General features: G+C 36.2%; 2 protein-coding genes across 8 annotated transcripts in view; both read right to left on the bottom strand.

The window, feature by feature from the left end:
• CERS3 (ceramide synthase 3) overlaps positions 1–9,121 on the bottom strand; it is a 48,021-nt gene extending 38,900 nt beyond the window's left edge. Inside the window, exon 1 of one of the 5 annotated variants that reach the window (XM_032994232.2) lies at positions 8,480–9,121. Coding sequence is in view for 1 of the 5 variants with exons in the window: in XM_032994230.2 (XP_032850121.1) it covers positions 7,753–8,051 (299 nt within the window). In the remaining 4 variants the exon portion in view is untranslated. The other 4 variants (XM_032994230.2, XM_032994235.2, XM_032994233.2 and 1 more) reach the window with 4 other exon arrangements.
• Positions 9,122–9,219: 98 nt separating this feature from the next.
• On the bottom strand, positions 9,220–22,011 carry LINS1 (lines homolog 1). 3 transcript variants are annotated; one of them, XM_032994228.2, is made up of 8 exons: positions 21,943–22,011; positions 20,644–20,713; positions 17,555–18,098; positions 17,370–17,459; positions 15,898–16,039; positions 15,036–15,626; positions 11,565–11,745; positions 9,220–10,571 (listed from the first exon to the last, which is right to left on the bottom strand). In XM_032994228.2, the coding sequence occupies exons 3-8, from the start codon at positions 17,960–17,962 to the stop codon at positions 9,671–9,673; spliced, it is 2,313 nt and encodes a 770-aa protein (XP_032850119.2). In that variant the 5' UTR covers positions 17,963–18,098; positions 20,644–20,713; positions 21,943–22,011; the 3' UTR covers positions 9,220–9,670. The 3 variants fall into 3 exon arrangements, with proteins under 3 accessions (XP_032850119.2, XP_032850118.2, XP_032850120.2); XM_032994227.2 differs by lacking the exon at positions 21,943–22,011 and adding an exon at positions 21,462–21,836; XM_032994229.2 differs by lacking the exon at positions 21,943–22,011 and adding an exon at positions 20,834–21,418.
• Positions 22,012–22,034: the final 23 nt, after the last annotated feature.

Below are 22,034 nucleotides of genomic sequence, written 5' to 3'. Positions count from 1 at the left end.
AATAAGTATGCATTACAGAAAGAAAGAGGAAAAAAAGAAAACGGTTCCTCCATCTGAATGTTACAGCATTATTATGAACAAACCCTTTCTTGCAGCTTGCTTAAACGTGTTATTTATAGCACTAGCTTCTTCCAATCTTCAACAGGTTAAGTCTTATAAAAAACTGTGTTAAACTGAATTTCTTACAGGTCATTTTTTTCTTAGCATTTTACAGAACATTATAACTAGTGTTTTCAAGCAACTTAAATTCAATGTTTATGCAATTACATCATTAGCCAACATTATTTTTCCTGTTAATAAATTTTCCTCCCTTCTAGTTCAGAAAGAAGTGCTCTTACAAGCACGTAATAGAATAATAATACAAGTAGTAGAAAAGCAAAACTACTACTGTAACCTGTACTACCCTTCTCTAAAATAAAAAGCAGTTCTCGTAGGCTGGAATACTTAGTGGCAATATACAATATCTCATTAACACCGATTCTACTCTTTATCTGAAGACTATCAAAAGAGTTACTCCAATTTTCCCTTATAAAAAAGACAATGTTAGAATCCAGTGCATGCTAACGATTCAGCCCATAATCTGATGTATGGAAGGAAAAACAAAACAAAACACAGGAAAAAAAAAAAAGAAATTCCTACCTTTATGATGTTGCAGTCAAAGAGAGCATAAGCACATTAGGAGGGAAGAGGCATTACGCTCACTGCTCTGACAAAGGTAAACACGCCCTATCTACAGAACTCTTTCAAATTCTTCAGAGAACCACCCAGCAAAGCTGCACTTCAAGATTTCTGACTGAAGGCAATCCTGACGTCATATGTATCCACTCGGTGAAACTCAGGAGTAGTAATGCCGAGTGCCTTCCCTGCCACTTGTTTCAACATAGCAGATGAAGAAATGCTTGAAGTCACGTGGTATTTTGTTGCATGATGAGAACTGTCTCAACTTATATTGCTCTATACATGCACAAGAGGATGCTGCGCCTGCTGATTCTGCAGAAAAGGAAATCCCAAATGCATCACTTCACGCTGACATTTTTAGATGCATTATTATATGAAGTATGAGTTTTCAAATAAAGCTAGAGAAAGATTCCTGCTCCTATTGACCAGCCTCAGAAATACTTCCAGACTCAATCAACTAAATGTTTTACAGAAAGTATTCCAGTTCCCAAGACATAAAGTGGAATTTTTAAAATTCCTAAAGCAGAGGGAAACATATACTGAGTGTATGTTTGGTTAGAGATACCATACAAATGTCTAAATTTTACTTAACCCTATGTGATTTTTAATTTTTTTTTTTTTTAATTCCATTGTTAAGGAATAAGGCTGAAACTAATTCCTCACCAGCTCTCCCCAGTTTCAAATAATAAGAAACAGCATTTACAAGTGTTGTCATTACTTTACTTTCTCGTGGGCAGGACACCTTAATGTTGTTTGAAAGGAAGGCAAGAACCTCACTGAGAAGCCAGAAGCAGAGAACCTCTTATTAGCCTTTTCTTCCTGCTTGCAGTCAGCAAACAGCAACCCATGAAACAGTAACAGACATGTCCAAGTTGAACCAAAGTTTCACCTCACCCAGCATACTGTCTCTGAAGGAAGCTAACAGCAGATGGCTACAGAAGAGTGCAACAACAAAATAAACACAAAACAGTAACTGATGGTACCCCCAGTCTTCATTAATTCGGGGCTCACAGACTTCCTAGACCACAGATGGTGCCTCTGTAAATAACACTGGAGAGGTTCCTTCCCCCCCAGCCTTAATTTCCACAAGTCCTTTTGAGTATATTGAAACTTTCAACATAATCCATAAAACTGCAATAAAAGATGTGACCCAGGCAATATTTGGATCCTGTTCATTTACTTCCCTCCAGAGAAAAGTTTGATTTTGTTCATATCGCTTGCTTTTTGCTTCTTTTTGAGGTATTGTATTTTGCAGCTATTGCAAGTCTTCAATCCTTCCATAAAACTGGGAGTGGTATTCAGTGAACTGATGCACCAGAGAAATATTAAACATGAAGGATTATTTCAGAAGGTAGTATTAGGGCTTTGCTGTTGCTTTAAACTACCTCCATACTTGCCCACATCTGAACCACTAGTATGAACCAAGCAGAACATTTAGGAACATTTGGCCAATTAGGAAAGCCTAGAGCAAGCTGATTCATCTATCACTTGGCTAATGCTGTGCCAGTAATAGAATAGGTAATTCGCAGAAACACCTCTTTCTTATGCCTCAATCCACGATTTCTTCACTGTTACAGTAAATTGCAAAAAACCACATTTGTTTGACTGAAGCAAATTTGGGGCTGCTACAAATAATAAAATGGAAAAAAGTGTTTTTACATACTTTTTGAGGAGCACTGGTTAGGTAGCACTCACCACCTACATAGGACTCTATTACAAAACTCAAGATATTGCATGGTAAATAATGAGCTAAACATACCCTCTTGATCAAAGCTGCCCACTGACCTTTCAATTATTGCTGTACTTTCATAGTACTTATCATTCAGGTATCTTAAATCTGAATGCTGCAAAAAAGAAAACCAACCAAACAAAAAAAATCACCTCAGTCTGTACATCTCACTGAGGAAAAAAATAAAATAACTGTTACTACTCCTTAATTGCAGCATAATACTCAATCATAAAACAATTAAATATAAATAAATAATGAAGGCATGGATTTGATCCAATGATTATAAATAATTTCCAGTGGTCTGTGAAATAAATTTTCACCGAAAAAAAAATATTAGAACAAAACAAGGAAATATCCATGAAATTAACTGGCTGGAAAATGGAAAGAAGTTAAACACATATATAAAATTACAGTGAACCTAGACATAGGACGTAAGCCTTCACCTGAGCTTAAGCAGTTACATAAAAAAATTATAGTGTTAGTTGATTTTCTCAGTAGAGAAAACCCTCTCAGCAAATCTTTGAGACTGTTTTAAATCTTGAACTTCTAGAACCAGAGCTGTCGTGTATGATGGCACCCACAGGGGGAAGGCAAAAAAAAAAAAACAAAACAAAACCAAAAAACCTCAAACCAAAACAACAACCCCCCAATAAAAAACAACAAAACAAACAAATAACAAACAAAACCAAACACATACACACAAAAAACCAAACCAAAACAAAAACCCTAAGGGTTTCTTTAATTTTCCTTTATAGAAAAAAATTAAAATTCATCTGTTGAGCCAACAGATAAATGTTTTAAATATACTGCCTATTAGTACCTAGTCATTTTTCCTAACTTATTATTGATTAACTGTCTGCCATTGAGAATGTCCATCGTATGTACACACAGGAAAAAAAACTAGGGATCAATTTGATACAGTAATAATAATTTGGACTCTGGATTCTCTTTTCACCACTAGTGAAACCCATCTGCTTGTCATCTGGCATTCCTTCAAGATTAAGGTAAAAGAACTTGATATTCCTATACTTTATGCTCCTCAAAAATTAACAAATATCTAAAAAATAATCATTCCAAGTCACATGTTTAAGGACATCAATATAACAGCTCAACCTAGCAATCTGTAGTTTAAAAGTTAAGCACCTCTTCACCTGAATTTGTATCTTCTCCTAATATACCAACCTTCCCCTCCATAAAAGGGATGAAGTCCATTTACAATCTCTTTAAAAGCTTTCTCCTCAAGATATGTCTTACTAGGAAGAATCACTCAATTCATAAACCATACAGCATTTTAAGGAAGGAGAGGTTCATTTCTAATTAATTGATAATGCCGTCTATGGTAAGTGAAGACTAGATACCTATTTTGAACATAGCAAGCATTAAGGTAATAAATACTTAGCATATATGAATGCTATGGCAGGACTAAATCAGGAATACACATAAGTTGAACATATAGGTTGAAATTCAAAATGCTTAAATCTTTTAAATTATTGTTTCAGAACTTGGTTCCTGTTAATTTTATTAAGAATTGGAAAGCTGAATCCTTTGAGAATCTGGGTCTTAATAACAATAAGAAAGATGACAATTGGATAAAAAGGGGATGTCGCTAGTAATACTGAAAGGATAAAGACAGCGGAGAGAACTGAAGGAACACTAACACACTCTACTGCTGACCCAAGCTGCTATCACTTCATTAAAATGCAGAGAACAGGATTATTAATAGGCTTCAAATATGCCTTAGGAAAAAGGTTCCAGGAACAGACATTGACATTACCCGGGGACTGCCTTCTAACAAATTTCTCTCGTGTACTTAACAATTGAGGGCTATACATACCACAATTATGCTACCTCTTTCAAGTTGTTACCAACTCTTGGGTGTATTTCATTTAAATAGTGAACATACAGTATATCAATAAGCCTGCAATTAAGAATGCCTAGAGGCACAGAGATATATGTGTGATCTAGTGAAGAATTTATCTGGTTACAGTTTGGTCAGCATTCTTTATGCAAAATCTAAGTCTGTTTTGTCTTTAAATTATCCTTGGTGAGGAGATTTTTTTTTTTTTTCTTTCCCCTTGATTTAGCATTAACTTGTTCATACTTGTCAAATTTACCTTTCTAATAAGCAGAAACAATGGAACAATTTAAATATAGCTGCCTATCTATATAAGGTACTGGCACAACATATGTTCTGTTTGAAAAGGTAAATTTAGCAAGAAAAGTAACTTCAGTTGCTCACATTTATAGTAAACAGTGTGTTAAAACTTGAGTGCTACTCACAGCATCTTAGCAAGTACAGCTGTATCTAAGGATTGACTTCTGGAGTTCACCCTTTCCACTCTAAACACAGCACTGCTAATTCACTCATACTTTCATATGCTGTTACTATCTTAAGATGCAGGAGACTAATACATAAAATCTTCTGGCTGCAACACTAACAATTAGTCCAACCAATTCATTCAGAGAGTTTTTTAATTCATTTCCAACAGACCAAATAATATAGGATTAAAAAGAGATGTCTTGTTGATCTTTGGAACTGGAAGCACTGGTTTAACAGCTGTATGAAAATCAACCTCATCATTTGTAACACTTGCACATAAGACAATGCTGCAAATGTTGTTTGATTACATTACTAGAAGACTCTTAGAGCATCAATCTTTACCCATCCACAGAGAACAAAAGTGCAAGATATAAGCATTTGCTTGGTAAAGGTGCAAGACAATCCCTTTGATGCTTCACAGGCAGCAATTCCCCCCTCTGCATCAGCTCCTCACTGAAACACTGGCATCATACTGGTCAATATTTTTAGCTTGGGTGAAGAAACACTCCTTTAGAGGGACCAATACTCTGTTGAAGATGACCAAGTACTAGATTCTCCCTTGAGGTGATAAATAATGAAAAAAAAAAAATTGGTTGAATTTTACATTTGCCACATAATGGATCTTTGCCTAATTCTCACAGCAGCTGTAGTGCTGTCAGCAGAAAGAGAGCACCATTTCATCCATGATTTTCTTGAAGAATATAAATACTATCAAGGAAGCCAAGTAAGGAAGTAAGTTTCCAGGAAGCATTAATTTCTGTTTCACTTAAATCCCTACATGAAGTAGCTACAAAAGGACTGTAGTAACAAGGTTACCCTAATAGCTAACCCCCGCAAAATTACATATTAAAATAATGCTAGCAAGCAAAGGATGAACATTGTGAATGTAGAAATAAGCACAGGATTTTATCATTTGACAACATATCTTTTTTAATCAGTACATGCTGTTTTGCACAACAGGTTTCAAAATCTTATCCACTGTTTTCTACGTAGCTATTACTTCCTTCAAAGTAGCTATATATAAAATAATTAAGGATCTTGTAATTCTCCATAAAAGCTTTTTACCACAAAAGACATCATTGTACTCCTGCCTTCCTTGCTGTACGTAAACCAGCAGCAACCCAGCTTGTCTATTAAAGACTGTCTCTTGACAGTTATCAGGAATAAACTCATTTGCACAACATTTTAAAAAGACAATGACTTGGAAAAGCTTAAATCCCCAAGCTGTTTCTCAACCAAGTCCAGGTCCACGCCTGCTGTTGAGCTAATGAAAATAAAAGACTGCCTATCATCCATTCCAACACATACAACTGGCTTTAACAAGATTTCAGAGTGAACCAGGTAGCTTAAGAGTTGTACAAAATACAACAACAGTTTACAAATTCATTTGTACAGCTCTTTAAGGGATAATAGACAGAAGTAAAACTGTAACGACGACCACAGTATTTTCACTCCTACTGACACTGAAAGGCTGTGATAAATACATGATACTTACTTCCAAAGTCAGTCTGGGATGGTGTCAGAAGAAGTACAAACAATGCTTATCCTGCAATGATAAACCTGGGAACAACCAAGGCTCCTTATTCCCAGCTTTAGAAGAGTATCATAAGTATAGAAATTCTCAAAGTTGTTTTTTATTCTTGTATTACAGGATGAACACTCTTGTTATAAGTCTTAAAACTAGAATGGAAAGCAGTCATAAAAATATTGGAGGAAATCTAGTTTGAAGAACCACAAGCACGGAACCACCTGGATTCAGCTGTAATTGCAATCACGCTCTATAAATATTCAAGTTCAAAAAAAGTATTTTTTAGAAGCACATCCTGTAAGCAACTTCTAGTGCTAACTGCTTACCTCATTAAAGCATAATTTATTCTATTGATGTTGAAGGTAAACTCCTCAAAACAACTGCACAGACATAAATGGAGACTGTGGACATGTCATGATAAGTCCTCAGATAGAAAACTGTCTCCAAACAGGACACCTGATTTGTTCTGTGTCTTGCTTTGAAATAATACAAAAAAAAGTTGTTAGATATCAATACCCAAAGCTAAAGCACATCAAACTCATAGTAGTAACTGACCTACTTCCTAAATTTTAATTTAACATTGGTAATAGGTTCTGCAGCTGAGTTAATTTGTTCTAGAAAATGAAGTAACAGCTCTGCCTAAAAATTCTAGATAGTAAAAATTCAAGGAAAAAAAAAAAGACAAACCAAACCCCAAACAAACCAACCCCTACCACCCCACCTTATATACTCACCAATGGATTAAAATACAAGTTCTTTCGCAAGGTGTTTTCTTTGTTCTAGACTTTTTGCATACAGCTAGAATTACTAGCTACCTTCACTGCTCTCACTCACTTTGTGTGCAATAAAAAAAAAATGTTGACTCACATCAGTTTTACTCCATCTCAGGTCCTACAGTTCATAAATGGTAAAATATCATCACATTAAGGTATCCAGTTGCCAGATACAAACCACGTTTACCCATTTTTACCACTAAAACATTCTGAGAATTAAAACAATGGCTTTCTGAGAAGTGAAACATGTGGGAATGATTACTACTAATAACCAACTGGGCACACAATCAACTTCATGCCTGTAAGAATTAAATACAGTTGGAGTGCAATTGGATTTGTATTAAAAAAAAAAAAAAAAACAAAACCAGAAGTTAGGGCTCCTACACTTCTTCTAAATTCTACACATTATTTTGAGATGTCTAAACTTTTACTTCAAAAACATTTTTATAGTTGTAATCACTGACAAACAAGAAGATTAGCACTTAACAAAACTGAAATTATCTCCCCATTCTAACTTTCTCACCCTGTTTATCTTATCAGTGTCTGAGAAATACTGTTGTAATTTAGATACTTCCAACTGGCAAAGTATAGACCAAGAAATGCTGAACTATACTCTGTTCAGTGAAAACAAGGAAGTTACTCAGTTAAAATAAAAATTAGTCAGCAAAGGCTAGATTAGAAGTGAGGATAGTGGAAAGGATTTCACTGAAATATAAGTACCTACCTATGTTTAAAATCACGTTCTTGAGAAACTCTTGCCCAACTGCCTTGCCAAAGGCACTTCCCTTGTTTGCACTGAAAAGTTCCCAAGTTGTCTACAGTTGCATCTCTGAACACACCCAGAGGCATTTCGGTCCCCACAGAAATGGGCAACTCAGCATCTAGAGCATAACCAAGTTCAAACAGCAAAGAGAAACCAGGCACTCTTCTACCCTGCACACCTCGGAGGTTAATTTTTAAACTAAAGTAACTTTCAGCACAAATGGAAATGCTTCCGTTCATTGCATTCTCACCCACTCCCATGCACAGAAGTCATCTCAGGAAGAAACCAAAGCACAAACAACACACAGAATATTCGTAACTCCTACATGTCAGTGAAAAGGATCACTCTTTTCTGTATAACCAAGTGATTACAGCTGCCATCCTGAAAGAATAAGACTGAGGTTCAAACTTTCCCATCTGAGAATTCGTATCATTCAAGTGTCTCCAGAGATCACCGTAATTTCCAGCTAAATTACCCAATAAACTTCACCTAGTTTTCTTCCCCTCTAATAGTGTTTCACCAGTTCAGAGCTCAAGACTAATCTAGAAGATGACCACAGAGATTTGGGGCTCAGAGTCACCTGCTCCAGAGACAGTTTGTCTTAACTCAATAGCTATTTTAATTTAACACCTGCTACTTAAAAGGAAGCCAGAAGTTACTCGGTTCTCAATCAGCATACAGTACTTACCTTCAAGAGACAATCCTAAAAGGAAAACTGCTTCTTACAGTTCTGATGAGGGCTGAGCTTTTTACAGCAGTTCCTGTTGTCAGTACTTTCCCATTGCCTAACCCTTGTAAGATCATTACAAGCTGCACGTTAAGTGTACCAGCATTAGGTGGCTTCCTGCTAAGTGCACACACTGGTCTGGATCCTGTTCTGAACTAAACCTGCCTTTCCACAGGCAAGGTCTTAGACACATACTTTTCAGGTTATTCAAATTAGATCTAATAAAAGATGTAAGTATAAGAATTTAAATTCAATATCCATCTTGCTGCATTGCAGACACTTATTTTCTAGTTCTCTGTTTCTAACAAATTTATTAAGTATATATTTTATACTCATATAAAATACATAATGGATGTGAGGAACTTTGTTCGAATTTCACTTCTGCATTGATTGTAGATATAATGCTCCACTAAAATGTTCTGCAAGTAGGCAACATATGCATTAGTCTCACATCTATCTTTCCTTTTAAAGCAATATACCATAAAATACTATGAACAACTCAATTCAGTTTTTAGTGAAATGGTAATGCCACTGATTAAATCAGGCAAACAGTAAAAACTAAGAGAAAGTACATCCTAGACATCAGTTAAGCACTTCAGCCAAGAAAAGTGTGGCATGGATTATTGCAATTGTGTTAGCACATTTGAACGTCCACTTAGAGCAGAGAACCAATGCAGACTACACAGTATAAACACCAAAACTGTCCCCAACTAAAATATTTTATTTAGCTCAACCTCTAAGCAGTCAAGTGTTGTATTAACGCTGCACTGTAGTTCATAAATCACTACCAATCTGCAATGCCCTCACATATGGAATGACATTAAGTATAATTGACAATACTTTAAGTATCATATATCGTTGACATGCTTTCACATTAGGCATTTATTATCAAATTTTGAATACCTAACAATTAATCCTTATATACTGTACACTGACATACACAGCATGAATAAGCCTAGGACCCTAAGGTAATGGATCATATCACTGAATGCAATTAGAGATTTTTAAGGTGTCAACCAAAAACATGTTTATCCTGTTTCAGGTTAAATACGCTGACAGGTGCAAGAGGCACGAGCTTTAGAAGTCATTAATCTCATGGAAATGTTCCCTAGTGTACTGGTTAAAAAAAAGTCACTAGAGCACTTCTTTGGATTATTGTGGATTCACGTTCTTACTTATCTTCTCAATGTGGCTCAGCAGTTTCAACAATGCGGATGGATTATATGGGAAAAGATTTCTTCTCTGCAACCTAGAAATAGCATTTTGCAGTTCTTCCAAACATTTTGTTGTTTTGCAAAGCATTATTCTTAGGGGAGCGATGTTATCTGAAGACACCATACAAGTCAAACAGGATGAGGTATTAGATCCCTTTTGTTTCAGAGACAACACTTCAGACTTGAGCGTATTTGGTTCACAATCTGTGTAGCTGCAACAAGCTGCCCTTATCCTTGTCTCACTCTCATTATTTAAAGCCACATGCTTTGTGTTTACCAAGGACTCTTTTCCATCTGATTCTAATTCTGAGTCTTCTGAGCTGTCATAATTAACAAGGCTTTGAAGAGAACCCAGCAGAGATGTACTATTGTTGCATATCAGTGAGTTAGACTGGTTATACTCTGAAACTTCATTATCACCTTGCTCTGTTGTAAACACTAAGTAATTGTGAGAAGAAGCCAAAGATACTGGAGTCTCTGGTTCTGGTTTACAACAAGCATTTTGCAAACTCTCATCAGTCATACCGCTTTGTTTTTCTTGATTGCATGGCTTGACAGAAGAAATTGATTGAAATATGCGATGTTTGGTATCAAAATGGTCACAGACATGTACAAATTGATGCCAGTCTTTTCTAAGAAGCTTTAAGTACCTTACCAAGTACTCCAGAAAGCAAGTTTCTGATGAAATCAAAAAATCTAAAAGTACTGTGGAATCAAATGCAATTTTTTCTAGAAAAAATAAAAAGATACAGTGAGGATTATATCCATTGGCGTGCGTACGGAAGTTCCAGGTTTCCTCCTCTTTTTGGCTTAAGTTATCCACAGCGTCATGCCGTAACCTGAAAAGTAAGTCATGAAATGGACTAAATTCAATTGAAGTTTACAGGGTTTTTTAAAAATAGGCATGTTAAGAAAATGGTATTCTTGCTCCTTTTTGATTTTTGTCAAAAAGTAAAAACAAAAAGAGAAGTTTTTTATATTAGAACGAGAAAGAATGAAGGCATGTGAGGCTAGGAGATCAGACAGTTTAGGAAGCAAAAGCACTTAAAGCAGTCCTTCTTAAACAGCACTCCTCATTAGGAAACATTCTGGAATAAAAAAAGTTACCTACAGTACATGAATTGTTATTCCAGTATTTTTGTAAACCTGAACATAAATTAACTTTCAGGATGCTAAGCACATTGGAAAAGAGTGGCCTCATTTTATTTAGGTGTCTAAGAAGAGTTGTGCATATTTAAGATACTACTTGCAATATCTTCACATTTGAAGCTTGAGGGACCTTTTCTAATTTAGGATATCACCTTGTATGGTAATTTAAACAACAATGAAGCAGTGAACATCCAGGACAAATTTGTGAAGAACACATTTCAGTTGTTAGCAATTGGAGTTTTTATCAACCTGCCAGAATTAACATGGGTCCAATCCTTAGAGAGCTACTTTGCCAGAAGTCCCTGAATTCTTGAAGTTTAATTATAATATCCCATTCTTGTCAAGCTCTGTGTTGAAAGAAGAGTCTTGTCTTTTATCTGTGTCTAATCACTATTTTAGATTGTTAAATCAATTATTTTGAATTACAGGATATGATAAAGTATTTAATAGGAAACTGTTGCACAACTCGCTCATTTCAATCCAAAAAAAACTTAATCAAATTATCAAAGTTAACTGCTCTTACACCACACATTATTACACTGTCCTGAAGCTGGGGTGTTTTTTTAATTATTAAAAATATTTTTTCTTTAGACAGAAGTAATCAATAGAAATGTTATGTTTATCACAATAACCTCACTAGATTTCAATTCTTCATAGTTCTGTCAAATAAAATGTACACTAACCTATCAAATTTTAAATAAATGAGTAATAAAGCTTTAGCAGCTTCCCACATATCATCATCTTGCTCTATGAAAATCAAGGAGAGCCATTCACAGTGATGTACAACAGGGTGAGACTGTGGGGAACACTTCATATGACTCCTCCAGAATATCAACAGCTGGGACATGGAACTCTGAAATTCTCCTGAAATAAAAGAAACCATTTTTTAATTACTAAACAACATACACATTTTTATTTTTTAAATTAACAGTGCATAACAGTTTATGAACACATTTATCATTCCTTAGCTCAACTGATTCAACACAGCACCAAATTTTATAATTAGTTCTTGCTTCTTCATACCAAAGAAATTAAGAAATATTTTGTGGAAAACCATAAGAAGTTATCTAACCCTAAATTCAATGCGAATGGCTACTTTAATAAACTTTAACCATATCAATGTTTAGATGCCAATGTTAACAATTATAAGTGACCTGCAGAAAATGGTTTTATTAGGTACCACTGCCTCCCCTCCCCTCAACACATAAAACTTAAGGACACGATTTATTCACCTAAAAGCACTCTTCATTTCGTTGGAGTTCAAGGAAGAATAATCAGAGCTGACCTAGAAAGTTTTGCATATAGCAGCGCAAATCCTCTCACACCTAAACTTGGAGACTAATGAACAAGAATACACCTCCAAAAATGGGCATGTATCAGAAAAACCTACAAAACTGTGACTCTACCTACACAGCTGGGATTTATACTTTCCTTTAGCTCCCCAATTAGGTAGTTTCATTTGCACATCACAAACTAAAGAAAGGCAAATTGTAATCAAGTCAATGTCACAGATGTAATGATCCAATATGAACAATTTGCTGAGATTTCATCTCAGGTAGTTCTTCCCCTATGAAATAATAACACAACTGTAATGTTTTGATAGGACTGAGGCAACCCTCCCCCAGTATGATTCACTGTTGAATTTAACTGCAGTGATCTAATGTTGATGGGAATAAATTGTCATTTCTACAGTAAAACAAAGTATGAAGTTTGTAGTATAGCCATATTCTTTATAAAATAAATTCTTCATGGATGATGTACATTTTCAAGTACATACAGGTTTGGGATAATGGTACCTTCATTAGATGGTTTAAAATCCTTGCTGGAAGAATTAATGTAAGCAGTGTTTTTCCTGTAAATCTTCATTTTTCCACTCCCTTTAAACACTACACTCCTGGATGGGAAAAGCACCTCAGAATTTGTGCCATTTTAATGAGTAACATACTCACAAAACCAGCTTTGTATTCATGTGACAGACAGACTCTTTCCCTTAAGAAATTTACCTCTTCAATACTAATGTCATACTGTAGCAGGGTACTATGTAGCAGTTTTTCATGTAACAGAGCATCCATTCAGTGTTTAAAAAACAGAAAAAAAATAGTGACCTAATATCTTCACCCCAAAGGTACTGCTTAAGAAAGAACTCTAATGCTGCTGGAAGTACACTATGGCTTGAACAGCAATCATTTATATAAACAGTAATTATCGCTTTTGAGAAGTTTCCTGCAACACAGGAATCAATTTTACTTACCACATCATTATGTGGTTTTCCTTAATATTTAAGATTTGTTTTTACTCTCTGCAAATAATAGGCACAGCAAATAATCTTTATTATTAATAGTTACTATTCAGACTGAAATTCTTCCCTATAAATCAAAGCTATCTGGAAATTACCCTCAGAATTGAAATGAATTAAAGTTAAGCCACTGTAATTCATGTTAATAAAAAAAGATAAGATCAACCAGCTTCCCGGAAGGAAAGTTAGCATATTAAAGCATTTTGGTGCTTGTTTTAACCACTTAATTTAATGTCACTAAAATAGAAGCACTGTTTCTTTCAACTTGAAATTCCTCTTGATAGTTGGGGTATTTGAATCTAATTAAAGAACTCATTTTTGTGTCATGAATCTGAAAAAGAAAGGAGAATTCTTCTTTGAGAAAGAATATTCAGAGAGACATCTAAAATAGGTTTAACCTACATTTTTTCTATTCACTTGTTCTTAGACAGTCTTTGTCTCTATACATTTTTCAGAAGATGGATCATAAGCAAAATATTCTGTACAAATACTTAAAATCTCTAAGAATGCAACTGGCATCACAAATATAACATCTTCCAAAATCTGGAAGAAGTGTTAGAAGCTGTCTTACAGAATTCTGTAGCTCTTTTGCACAGTCAGATGAATTAAAAACTGATTTTATGCTTGCTGCATAATGTAGACATATAAAAAGTAAAATAACATTTACATCTAGAACTTGTATTAAAAATGCCTCAATATATTTAAAATGGTGTAAAATTTCACCTTTCTTTAAAAAGAAATGTAAATTATTTTTTACTCTTTCCCACATCATCAACTGGCTGACGATAAGGAACACCCATTCTCACTTGTATTTGACTACAGCGCTGCTTCAGAACCGCCTTTTCATCCCTGCCATGAAGCCTGTAACCCCAGGACAGCAAGCTGTTACGATCCTAGAATTTGCACATGCACATGGCTTAGCATCAGGTGTACATCGTGTGCCTCAAAGGTCAAAAGGCAAGTGGGAAGATGGGATTCCAGGAGTGCGTCTCAGGCAAAAAGCCTCACCCCACCACTTCATTACAGCATAGGAGAAGACTACTAACTGGCTACTAGCGTGACACAGCAACGCGTCCTTTCCCATCAGGAACACAAGTTACACATTCCCTTCCCATCCCACTGCCTGCCTTGTGGCATAGCCCTAGCACAAGACCCAGATCTGCTCTTCTACTCCTCTAATTCATCTGTTCAAGCAGAACAAACATACTCAAGTAAGCAGGTATGAAAAGCATGCTTCACACCTACTAATTCAAAGGACTAGACCTATAAGTCAGGGTGAAGAACACAACCACTATACTCCGTCGAGTCCCATAATTTCCCTCTCTCTTACTTTATAGCTTCATTATTTTTACCACTGCTGTTTTAGCCCTGTTATATTATTTGTCTGACAGTAATGCCTAGTACCTTCAACCAAGACAAGTACATACTGGTACTTAAAATTCTACCTCCACATTAGAAAACAGGAGAATGTCACCTGCAGTTCCTTTTAGTTCCCCACCCTGATTATGTTTATGCTATGGGCTCTCTTCTTTTCCAACTGGAGAAGAGCCTGATGTTCCCAAGCTGCCTCAACTATTTCAAATATTAACACATGTTCTTAACAGGAAAAGTTTACAGTCCCAAATGCAGCTGTTTCAAGCCCCCCATATTGCAGGGCTAAAGACAGGATAAAATGCAAGGAGACAACTAATTATGCAGGACACAGTGATAGCAGGTTTCCTGGGTGGGTCTCCCCTTTTCTCGTTCCCACCACCAATTCAGCTGAATTCTATTTACAGTCTTAATGAGCTGCAACTACAAAATCTGAAAGCTTTAAAACTCTGGCTGCTTAATGACCAAAACTAAAAGAGACCATTACCTTCAATTTCAGCCTCTGTAGCAGAGTTCAGACACTTGAATTCCAGTGCTTTAAGCACAACCAGACTTAAGGCTCTGAGAACAGTTTGGTCAGAACCACTGTGAGTATCATCTCCAGGAGCAGTTTCACTGCCTCCAAAGTAGCTGGCCTTTTCATGGAGTGGGATATGATTCAGCCAAGGCAAATTCACAACCTGCAGAAAAGCATTGCTCAGTGCAAGCATATCCTCATAGAAAGATGGGGACTGCAAGGAGAGTGATCCACTTTTAGCATCTTCTCTAGACTTGTAAAGGACACATTTTTTAAGAAGCATAATAAACTTCTTCTTGACTAAATAGTGAATTGATGAGCTAATGAGGTTCAGGACATAGGAAACTTTCAAAAACAGTACTCTCTGGCATCTGAGCGGTAGCTCTAATTCAGTTCTGGAAGCCAAAAGTGCTTCAAGCAGATCTATGAAACTGATCAAATTGTTTGCAGCTTCAGAATAAGGTGAAATATAGTGGCGACTGTCAAAATGATGGAACAGAATGGAATTATAAAATCCTTCAAGCACAGCATCGAGAGGAGCCAACAACTTCTTCAAAATACCTACAGAAACAAGAACAACGTTATGGAACTCAAGTGTAACACGGCCAGCTAAATCCTCAATAAGCAGAAAACGGGTGACTGTGACTATTCTCAGTTTTTAAGCACGTTTAAACCACTACATTTTTAATAGTACTTATAGTACTTTGTCACCCTCTTCATAAGGAAGAAAAGAGGTGCTCCTAGACAAGCTGCTCCAGCTGAGATTACAAGTAACATTCCTCCCCCTAGTGGGAACTCGTGTATCGGTAACGGCATAAAACTGCGGCAGTACCTGCTCTGGGCAAAACTTCATCTTTCAGGATGTCCTTGATAAGAGTTGTGAGAGTCCACAGACATTCTGCTACCTGGGTATTCGCAGGGAATCCTGAAAGAGTCTTCAAACTAAAGGTGAGCCAGGTGACATTTAACGCGATCTAAGAAAATTTGTTCAAAAAAAAAAAAAAAAATCACATATGCTTTACAATTGCTATGCAAATTAAATTAAATCATAATGCAATGATTTAAAATTGCACATTAAAAAGATTCAAATGTAGGCAGAGACAAAACACAGGTAGAAACAATATACCTGTCCAGTGCCTTTTAAATGCACAGGCCTCTATTTTAAAATATGAAGTCACATATGAGTGCAATAGAATATCTGTATTTTCCAGAAAGGGAAAACCAAACCTCCTAAGGTTATGTGACCTACCCTAAATCAGGTGACACTGTAGACAGACCACACCTGAATTCATAATTCCCAGACGCAGACAACTTTGCAAGAAATACTACAAAAATATTTCCAAGAGAAATCTATGTTCAGAGACGCTGCTATGGAGGCTACAACAGATATTCACCAAATATACAGCAAGGAAAAAAAGCTCAAGTAAATGGAATTTTCAAACAAGAAAAAATGGGAAAGCATTTTATTAACTATAATAACTATTAACTATAATAACTATTATTAATAATTATTATTAATATAACTATAACTTAACTATATTTATAATAATTATTAACTGTTATTAACTATAAATTACCTATTTTTATCTACAGCATCACCTAACAGATATCAAGTAACTGTAAAAATATTGACAGTCTAATGGGTTTTTTAAATACCCATACTGTAACCTTAAAGAGAATATTTCTTGTTACCTAGACACATTTTATTTCTAAATAGCTTCATAAAATTCCAGATTTTTTTATATATAAAGACATTCTACCTCACATTACAAATTTCTGTTACACATTTGACCTCCTTTCTTTCTATACTCCATGCCCCTCCTAACACACCTGAAATATTCTCTTGGAATATTTATTACATATCTTTCCTATCCATCACTTACAACCCAAAGCCCCTTAAGACATATTTTATGGGAGAACTATCACATTGTATCATGTACAACCTTCATATTGTTCCCGATACTGGAGCTAAACATATTTCAGCAAAACTGTGTGGCATTTTGAGGGAACTAACAGAGTCTGTAGGCTGAACATCAGCAGGCTGCAGATGTGCCTTTCAGAAAGCTAGAGCAGAGCAGACATGCAGGCAACAGAGGAAAGGAGGAGTTCTGATGTTGCTCTGTGGGCCTCCTCATGAAAGAGCCTCTTTAAAAGTATATTTAGATTTTACAGTAGTCATATAGTAACTGCTTTTGTGCCACATAAACACTACAAAAACTTGGCTCTTGAGTCAACTGGAACAACTTGAAGGCACATATTCACTAAGTCGATTTTTTGAGTTGTGAAAAGTTATGCCATACTCACCTCTTCCTTCAGCTGGAAATACACAAGAGATGCTAAACTTTTTGAAGCCATGTGAGATAACAGCTGATCAGTACTACTGAGCAGGCAAATCTGCAGACATATAGAAAGAAAAAGTATCTGAGGCACGTTCCTTATTATTTTTAACTCCTTTCACAAAAACCTTTCAAAAGTTTATAAAAGCTTACCAATTTTGAGTCAATTTTTGCCTCCTTCAGAAGCAGGGCAAAGATTTCACAGTACTTCTGTCTCGTATTGAATTCAATTTCCTGAGACTGTGCTTTAGCAACCATCATCTTGATCAAGGTTAACTGAAGCAGCATCACTTCTCGTGGGCAGAATGAGGAGTTCATGTTTGCAAAGCTATTTGATATATCATCTGTTGTAGGGACAACCGCATCTGACATATCAGTGTCCCCATGGCTCTTAATACCACCATTAGTAGATGGCAGATGCATCCAATTACATGATTCATCTCCTTCTGGGGACTGCTCAACACACAGATTAAGTAAAGAAGTATAATGATGGCTTTCCTTTGCTAGTGGAATGCCTACCAGTACATCCTTATACATCTGCTGCAGAAGAGAGATCTCCATTATGAGGACATTCAATATTCCAGAAAATGACGTATGTCTTCACTGATTATTCACGGTCACTGCAAATCAGCTCCAAAGTTATTTTTATCCAGTAAGAGAAATAGAAGCACTATTAGGCATTTCTCTTCTACGTTACCTAGAAATAAATATTTTGCTATTACTGAACTTAACGGATAAGGAGCAAGATATAAAGAAGCAACACACATCTTTGGAGTTAATACTACAATTATTAAACTTACTTTTAAAATACAAATTCACTGTTTAAAAACAGCAGGTGTGACAGTTGCACAAAACCGTCACAGTGAGACATTAAAACGATACAAGAACTACCATGCCATGAAGTTTACAGTTCCAATATTATACTATTGACACTAACATTCATTTGCTGGAACTATCAAAACCAAAGATGACTATTACTAGGGACTATTTCTCAAAGATATGAGAACTTGGATCATATCTCATTCTATATTGCCAAAACTACCAAAACTTCATTTCTTTTGTGACAGACTCATCCAAAAACAGGCACAAAGTTTCAACTGCAAATTTTCATCTGAACTGGCAATGTTTATTGCTCCACCAAGGCTGGATATGTCAACACCTCTCAAAAACAACAGAAACCAAAAGACAAGTCTTGTCTACTGCTGCACATAGCTCCAGGTGAGTAGTGTAAATATACACGAGGGGAGAACTGGGCTCTTAATTTAGTAAGGAGAACCAAGGAATTCATTTACATCTACACATGCAGAATTCTTATTCTGAACACCTACATCTTGAAACCCAAACCAGATTTTCTGATAATGCAAATTACCAATAATGGCACAGGGCTGGTCTGAAGGGCCTGGTGACTGTTAAGTTTAAAATTAAAAACTACTTAAAAATCAAAGTATAAAACTTATTTAAGAGAGAATAAAACTACTTAATCGTATTCAGGAAAGGTATAAAAAAAAAATAACCTTTATCACCACGTCAATGGAGCGTATCTTTCAATTGCAACACTGGAACATTCACTATAGCTTAAAAAGGAGAGATATTAAGAATTCAAATCTCTCTTTAAAGTGTAAGCACCTAAGCACCCACAGTTTTCTAACTGTTATGTAAATGGATAGACAGATACTGTATCTCCCCAGAAAACAAAAAGGATACACTTAAGAACATCAGGGTTTCTTTTTCACCTATATGAAGAATGATGCTAGTCTGTAATATTTATCATTTTAGGACAGTTTTAACATGTTCTCTAACCAGAGTTCTTTTACTAAAAACAAAAACCAAACAAACTCATTACCTTTATCTACTGTAAAGTTAGGAGTGGGACTTATGTTGTTTGTAAGAATTTTAGTTTTGTATGCCTTTTGGATTCCCATCTTTACGTCTGGTATAGTCAACCAGGTAGACTCCTGAAGCCATCTGCCTATAGTTCACTTTTATTTAAATGTTACATTGCCCCTTTCCTACTAATGGAAGAAAACAGCTCAGTCTTCCAACTGGTCAGAAATCCTAAAGATCCTCCTATTTATGTATCAATTACACCTGCATTTATTATAGCACCAAATATTTTAATTATTGCTTTTTAGCAGACTATTAGAAAACAATTAAACAATACAATTTAGTATATAAGGAATTAATGTTTTAATTTATCACCTTCACAAGTTTTTAAACACTATCAATCACTGAGAATTTTTTAACTGCAACTGAAGTATACATTGACAAAATGGCTTCCCCAAGGTACAAACGATTAGGGGTAGACCAAGAGATGCTACCCAGAGTCCTCACTTCTTCCACCATCGGGTACTATTTCCTTCAGAAGATAATCTAAAATGAGAGAATAAGAAGTTGCCTGCAGGGAATGACCTACCATTCACTCCAATGTGGTATTTTTGAAGACACATTCAGCAATGGCTGACCTGACAACTCCAAAACATTATAGTATGTTCCTCACCTAAGCCTCACCTGATAGAGCCAAGAACCCTTCTCCCATCCTTTCCCATATTCTACATTATAGATGTTAATAATATGTCTGGTACTTCAAACAATAAATTCCTTCTTTGTTTGCAGAATCTATTTGGAATTCTACTTGAGGTAGAAATTCACGACCTGAAACCTCATAAAATTTCTTTAGAAATCACTCTGAATATTTTATATAGCTATTGTTCCTATCTTTGAGTTTTATTTCCTCCTAAATGAATACCTAATAAAGTAAAATTATCTCAACACATTTACTTCTGTGTTCAAGATCAACTTGAATTATCATCCTACATGGAAAATGAACAGATCTCTCATGCACAAGTTCATACGATACAACGCGGTTGTTACGGCAGCAGAGATTTAGAACTCCTCTAGGACAAGCACTATGAGATTTTACCTTCACCACATGATATTGGTTGTGCTTTCCCTGATCCTACCATAATACATTTATATTATACCATTCATTTGCAGAACACTTTATAAAAGCATCTATAAGATATGTCTCACTCACACATGACAACAGTTCATGAATAGAAGTAATTACAGGAAATGAAACGTGAGGGGGCTTACTTTGAAGAAATTTACTTCAAAGAGGAGGAAAATGTCAGACAATGACTAAATTTGTTTCAGAAAGAGTAAGAGAGCACAGTGAGCAGCTCAGATAAAGAGTAAAGCAAAGCAATCATATTCATACACAAATTACAAACTCCAACACTTACTTGTATTATTGAGTTTTTCGTGACAGCATCTAAAACCCAATTAAGGGTAACATCTCACACTGCCAGCCTCCTGCATAAACCATAGGAAACAGTTCTAAAAACCTTATATACAGACTGATCACACAAAAGACAAAAACTATACAGAAAAAACACACCTAAATATTTTGTTATATATTATTTTCATGACTACCTTAGTTAAACCTTAATATCAAAACCAAAGACATGTGGAGCTGCAAACAGATTGAGAGAAGAAACTTGATGGAAAAGGAAATGAAGAACTGGAAATGAAAACTCAGATGGCAGCTGAAGCCTGTAAGGTTTAAGTACCATCATAAACTAAGCAAGTGAAGTTTAAGTGGTTGCAAATGCCTCCAGGATACCTTAAATCAGAATTATAAAATATGTGTATTTCTACAAGGTGGGATACTCAATTTAGCACACAGTGATAGAAAGCACTGGACTGGACTAACATTGTTGATAATCACATTTTACTTCTTTTTACTAACACAAATGGCTTATGATGACACACAATTACTCAGAGATATTAGTGAAGAGGCATGACGACAGAAGGCTATTTTCAAGTCCCTATATTAGTCTTTCCCTGTTATATATACACTATTAACTGTTAATTGCATGAGTAGCAATTGGGAGAAAACAAACTATGCAAAAAACTCCTGTTTTCATTAAAAATTTAAATCAGATCAAGCAAAATGAAACCACAGTCCATGACTTTTGGGTATGAGTCTGAAGGCTCCAGCTCTTCTTACAATGCAGTGGTTGAATCATCTAAGAAATAATATACTTTGGACTACTTGTACCTGCAATGACTTTGTGGGCTCATCTCTCAATGAAGAACATGCTTCCGCTCAGTGCTGAAGCACTGTAAACACCTCTAAAATAGCGTCATTTACTTCCAGGGGTTGCAAATAACCTCTGCCGAGAGCTGCCCAGTCCCTGACTGTCAACTTTGATACCCAAGGGTGCCAGATGCTTTATCGGCGCTTCTGCAAGCATCTTTAGCCACCAGAGACAGGACTAACCAGGCCCCATCCGACCTCCCTAAACCCTTACTGTGCCTCTCACACTGCCGTTTCAGAAATATCAACACTGGTAGGAAGACCTCGCTGCAAGCGACCTGACAGCGATGGGAGGTGAGAGCACGGATGTGTGTAACCACGACCCCAAAACGCCGGCCCCGCGCCCCTCACTCCCCTGAAGGCCCCGCCAGACTCCACAACCCCGCTCCCGCCGGCCTGAGGGCCCCCGCTCCCCTCAGCGATGCCTCCCGCCCCCTCCTACCCTTCAACCGGCTCCTTTCCGCGCTGTTTCACCCACCCGAGCCAGCCCCGAGCCCCCCCCAAACCAGCGACCACCCCGCCCGCTGCCCCCTC

The sequence above is a fragment of the Tyto alba genome, unplaced genomic scaffold (genome assembly GCF_018691265.1).
Source record: "Tyto alba isolate M040663 unplaced genomic scaffold, T.alba_DEE_v4.0 Super-Scaffold_41, whole genome shotgun sequence".
In the NCBI taxonomy this organism is placed as follows: domain Eukaryota; kingdom Metazoa; phylum Chordata; class Aves; order Strigiformes; family Tytonidae; genus Tyto; species Tyto alba.
This window is presented reverse-complemented; position numbering and strand designations above follow the sequence as displayed.

What these genes read in the sequence shown, in the direction of transcription:
- LINS1 (XM_032994228.2), bottom strand. Translation starts at nt 17,962, where the DNA reads ATGGAGATCTCTCTTCTGCAGCAGATGTATAAGGATGTACTGGTAGGC. An exon ending in ATTTCCAGCTGAAGGAAGAG is followed by an intron (nt 16,040 to 17,369) that starts GTGAGTATGGCA and finishes AAATTTTCTTAG; the next exon opens with ATCGCGTTAAATGTCACCTG. An exon ending in TACAGAGGCTGAAATTGAAG is followed by an intron (nt 11,746 to 15,035) that starts GTAATGGTCTCT and finishes CTTTTATTTCAG; the next exon opens with GAGAATTTCAGAGTTCCATG.